Here is a 5991-nt window from a genome sequence, read left to right as displayed (position 1 = left end):
CTTTCACCCCCCTTCCTGCCCAGGCCGATTTTCAGCTTTCAGCACTGTCACACTTTGAATGACAATTGCGTGGTCATGCAACATTGTACCCATAAATAAATAAACAAATAAATAAATACACATTTTTATTGTAACCTTGGTTTAGTATTTGAAGCAAACTCATACTAAATAAAATACAGCTTTGGTAAATGAGGTCCTGTCTGTGATGGAACTAGTAGTTGATATTCATTTCACAGTTGTGTGATGACCTTGTAAACGGCAGTCCTGATCTCCTTGGTCTTCACACCATAAATGATGGGGTTTATGGCTGGTGGGATGAGCACGTAAAAGATGGCCATTATGATGTGAACACATGGGACAATGCTACCTATCCTGTAGGTCACACAGGAGAAGGCCCCCAGGGTGTAGGACGTGAGGAAGACGAAGACATGGGACGTACATGTGCTAAAGGCTTTCTTTTTGGCAGCCCTAGAGGAGAGCTTCAACACTGACCTCAGGATAAAGAAGTAGGACACAGCAATGAAGGTGACATCGCATATGATGACAAACAGGACAACGGTCAACCCAAAGATACTATTGATAGTAATATCAGTACAAGCCAACGTCACCACTGCCATATGGTCACAATAGCAGTGGGCAATACGGTTGGTCTGGCAGTACGGCAGTCTACTGGCCATCACTGGACATGGAGTCACTATAATGGTTCCTCTGATAAAGAAAACTGTGACTATCTTTATTATTAAAGCGTTGGTCAGCGTGGTCGTGTAATGGAGAGGGTTGCAGATTGCCACGTATCTGTCAAAGGCCATGGCCAGGAGAATTCCAGATTCAAAAGAGCTGAAAAAATGGATGAAGAACATCTGAACAAGGCAGGAGAAGGAGGTGATCTCCTTGATGTTCATCCAGAAGATAGCCAACATTCTCAGGACAACGGAGCTGCATACAATTATATCAGCTATGAACAAAGTAGAAAGAAAATAGTACATAGGGCCATGCAGATGTCTTTCTGTCATAATCAGGATCAACAGCAGACTGTTCCCACTGACAGCCATGAGGTACATGACGAAGATGGGGATGGAGATCCATACGTGAGCCGACTCGCAGCCTGGAAGGCCTTCCAAGAGAAACACTCTGGGGTAGGAAATGGAAAGGTTTTCTGATGGCATGATGACTTTAGAGATCAGGATTTACAGAAAAAGACATGGTGAGCACCTGTAAAGATAAAAAGACATTGGTGGTAATTGTGTGGAGATACAAAACATAGACGTTCAGCAATTTAAAGACTTTATTACTGGTCTTTGAAAATATTGAGAGGTTACATTCTTTAAAATGTCAAGTCACAAAAAAAAAATCACCTAACTTTATCAATCTCGTCTTTTAATATTAAAGAAAACTTTCAAGGGTCATATGTGGGTGATCTCCTTCAATTTACTTTCCCTTATGCCGCGTACACACGGCCGGACTTCCCAACGGACTAAACTCCGTCGGCATTTCCGATGGAAAGATTTCGAGCACGTTCTATATCTGAGTCCATCGGAAATGCCGACAGAAAAAGTCCGATGGGGCATACATACGGCCGGAATGTCCGAACGAAAGCTCCCATCCGACTTTTTCTGTCGAGAAGTCCGTCCGTGTTTACGCGGCTTTAGAGCAGCCTTTCTCAACTGGGGTTCCATGAAAAGCCTAGGGTTCCTCTAGAGGCTGTTAAGGGTTCTTTGAGCAGTGAGCACTTTCTACCCCTCAGATAAGTAACCATTGATATTAATTATGCGACCAGCCTATTGTCAAATGGGTGGGAAATTTGTCATTTTTGGTGGACCTCCTCCAGAAAACGCACCACATTGCTTCCCGATCTGCCATCGGCTGGATCAATTTGACCTGATCACCCAAAAGAATTATCAATAAAAGAATAATCAAGCAAAATCAAAAATACCGACATCACCATTGGAGGATTTCCCCTCTCTTCCTGTTCAGGTGACGGCTAAAACATTTTTGGATTTCCTGTCACTTTCTGTCTCAATGAAAAGAGCGACACCGGGACATACAGAGAGGGTGAATATCCACAGTGGAGGGACACAAACAGCAATACGAACCGAATATGGGGTCCAACCCCCCTACACTCCGATCCTAAACTAGTTTTACCCGTACAAGATCTCCAAGGAAGAGCTCTCACGTAACCGGCCAAACCTCATCATAACCAAGATATCACCTCTATACCTGAATGCATTCAATGAATAAACCAAATTAGATACTCTACGACAGATTGGACTGTGAGCATGCTTTATTACGGATTAAATCCAGGAAGCCACATATAGACAAATTAATGTGGGTTATGTTTAATGGGTGCACGAGGTTTACCATCTTAACCATTGTTGTTAGGCAACTACTAACACTACATTTTCTGCGTGCCTTAAATGTATAACAATAATGCCGCGTACACACGGTCGTACTTTTCGACCGGACTGGTCCGACAAACGTTCCGGCGGACTTTCGACAGACTTTTGACGGACTTGCGACTGACTTTTTAACGAACGGACTTGCCTACACACGATCACACCAAAGTCCGACGGATTTGTACGTGATGACGTACACCGGACTAAAATAAGGAAGTTGATAGCCAGTAGCCAATAGCTGCCCTAGCGTCGATTTTTGCCCGTCGGACTAACATACAGACGAGCGGATTTCTGGGTCCGGCGGAGTTACGACGTAAAGATTTGAAGCATGTTCCAAATCTAAAGTCCGTCAGATTTGCGACTGCAAAAGTCCACTGAAGGTCCGGTGAAGCCCACACACGATCGGATTGTCCGCCAGATTTGGTCCATCGGCGTCCGTCGGACAAGTCCGGTCGAAAAGTCTGACCGTGTGTATGTCTCATAACACTACATTTTCTGCGTGCCTTAAATGTATAACAGTAATGCCCCGTACACACGATCGGACTTTCCACCAACAAAACCGTGGATTTTTGTTCGAAGGTTGTTGACTCCAACTTGTCTTACATACACACGGTCACACCAATGTTGGCCAACAATTTCCGAACGTGGTGACGTACAACACGTACGACGAGCCAAGAAAAAGGAAGTTCAATAGCCAGTGCGGCTCCTTCTGCTTGATTCCGAGCATGCGTGGAACTTTTGTGCGATGGACTTGTGTACACGCAATCGGACTTTCCGACTTTTCATTGGCGGAAAATTTGAGAACCTACTCTCAAACATTTGTGTGGTGGAAAGTCCGACAGCAAATGTTCGATGGAGCATACACACGGTCGGACTTTCCGACAACAAACTCACATCCAACATTTCCCGTCGGAATATCCGACCGTGTGTACGCGGCATAAGTGTTTTTTTTTTTTCTCTACTCCTGCCCTAATAATAGATGTTGATAAGGAAAAATAAATCCCTTTATGGCTTGTGAAGAAAGGTTGGATATTAAGCCCAACATCCCCAATACATTTACAAAGATTCCATTAGGATTGGGAGCTGAACTAGAAGTTTGGTAATGAGATTTTTGGTAAAAAAAATGTGAAATTATAAATGCAACAACCATAAAAAAAAAAAAGTTTTTCAAATGGTACATGCATGTTTAAAAGTTGCCAAGGTTTTTGGTAGTAATGTTTGTTTATAGTGACTGCCTTTTTGGTTTTGCTTCAATCTCAGTTGGTATATTGCTAATATTCATTACTGTTTTTATTTGATTATGACAATTATGTGTTGCAAGTTGCATGAGAAAATGTTCTGAGGCAGAATATGTGCTTACGTAAAAAGTCTTCTGTTTTGGGGCCCTCTGGTTCCAATTGGTAGACATGTGCAATTCGTTTCGTTCCAAATTCGATTTTTAACAAATTTCGACAAATTCGTTAATTCGGAAATATCCAAATTAACGAAAACCCGTTTAACGAATTTTTCTGAATATTCGTAAATTCGAAAATTAAAAAATTTGTAAATTCGTAACATTCGTAAATTTGTACATTCATAAATTCGTACATTCGCACATTCGTAAATTTGTAAATTCAGAAATTCGTAAATCTGAAATAATAATTAACTAAACATAACTTAACTATTACTAACTATTAAATTATAGGTATTGTAATTTCCTTTCAAATTTGGCTGTTAGTGAACGTAACACATACAAATTTATCCGAAGTTACAAATTATCCGAAATAACGAATGCCGTATCCAAACGAATGGAACGTAATGAATTAATAATGATAAATAACAATAATAATAGTAAAAACTTTTTATTATTATTTATTATTAATTTGTTCCGTTCCATTTGTTTAGATGCGGCATTCGTTATTTAGGATACTTTGTAACTTTCGGATAAATTCTTATTCGTTACGTTCACTAAAAAACAAATTTGAAAGGAAATTGCAATACCTAAAATGTAATAGTTAGTTACTATTTCAGATTTTCTCATTTTCGGGTTTTTGGATTTTCGAATTTCGAATTTCCGAATTTTCTAATTTACGAATGTACGAATTTACGAATATACAAATTTTCTAATTTACGAATGTACGAATTTTCTAATTCACGAATGTACGAATTTATGAATTTACAAATTTTCTAATTTACGAATGTACGAATTTTCTAATTTACGAATGTACGAATTTTCTAATTTACGAATGTACGAATTTATGAATTTACAAATTTTCTAATTTACGAATGTACGAATTTTCTAATTAACGAATGTACGAATTTATGAATTTACAAATTTTCTAATTTACGAATGTACGAATTTTCTAATTTACGAATGTACGAATTTTCTAATTTACGAATGTACGAATTTATGAATTTACAAATTTTCTAATTTACGAATGTACGAATTTTCTAATTTACGAATGTACGAATTTATGAATTTACAAATTTTCTAATTTACGAATGTACAAATTTTCTAATTTACGAATGTACGAATTTTCTAATTTACGAATGTACGAATTTATGAATTTACAAATTTTCTAATTTACGAATGTACGAATTTATGAATTTACAAATTTTCTAATTTACGAATGTACGAATTTTCTAATTTACGAATGTACGAATTTATGAATTTACAAATTTTTGAATTTACGAACGTACGAATTTTCTAATTTACGAATGTACGAATTTATGAATTTACGAATGTACTAATTTACTAATTGTGATCATAACGAATGACCTGAAAAACGAAAAAAAAAAAAACGAATGAAACGAAAACGAACAAATATTTTTTGGCAGTGCACATGTCTACCAATTGGGTCCAGAGGATAAGAGGAACTGAAGGTGCTTTTGCTTCAGGTCTCGTCTGGATCCAAACTAGGATTGGGCTCTTTAAACCACTTCCTGGACCGCCGCACGCCGATATACGCCCTTACTTTGAAGAGGGATATCTTTGTTATGGCAGCAGCTAGCTAGGTATCCTCTTCTTCGGTGGTCAGTTCGGTTTCCGATAATAGTGGTCTCTGCGGCGGATTCGCTGCAAGATCACATTTATCGGCGGCGGGAGAGGGGACCCCCCTCCGCTGCTTACCAGAGCTGTCGGTAGCGGCAGAGGTGATCGGATCCTTGTCCTTGCTGGGTATGGAGACGAGTGAGGGGAAGATGGCCCCCACCCATCTCCATATCATTGCAGGGCGAAAGTGACGTCAAAACGTCATTTCCGCCCATAGCTCTTAAAGGGACATTTTTTTAAATTTTTTTTTTCAAATGACAACATTTTTATTTATTTTTCTTATTGCATTTTAGTGTAAATATGAGATGTGAAGTCTTTTTGACCCCCCAGATCTCATATGTAAGAGGCCCTGTCATGCTTTTTTTCTATTACAAGGGATGTTTACATTCCTTGTAATAGGAATAAAAGTGACAGCATTTTTTTTAAAGAACAGTGTAAAAATAAAAAATAAAAGGTAAAATAAAAGGTAAAATAAATAAGATAAATACATTTTTTAAACGTGCCCCATCCCGCCAAGCTCGCGTGCAGAAGCGAACGCATACGTGACTAGCGCCCGCATATGAAAAC

General features: G+C 38.8%; 1 protein-coding gene across 1 annotated transcript; it reads right to left on the bottom strand.

Moving 5' to 3' along the window:
* Positions 1–230: 230 nt before the first annotated feature.
* LOC141129570 (olfactory receptor 52K1-like) lies at positions 231–1166 on the bottom strand. Its single transcript, XM_073617667.1, has one exon. It carries the CDS (start codon positions 1164–1166, stop codon positions 231–233), a length of 936 nt encoding a protein of 311 aa, XP_073473768.1.
* Between the last annotated feature and the right edge of the window lie 4825 nt (positions 1167–5991).

This window comes from Aquarana catesbeiana, linkage group LG02 (genome assembly GCF_042186555.1).
Source record: "Aquarana catesbeiana isolate 2022-GZ linkage group LG02, ASM4218655v1, whole genome shotgun sequence".
NCBI classification, from domain to species: Eukaryota; Metazoa; Chordata; class Amphibia; order Anura; family Ranidae; genus Aquarana; species Aquarana catesbeiana.
The sequence above is the reverse complement of the archived record's forward strand: the minus strand, read 5'-3'. Positions and strand labels throughout refer to the sequence as shown.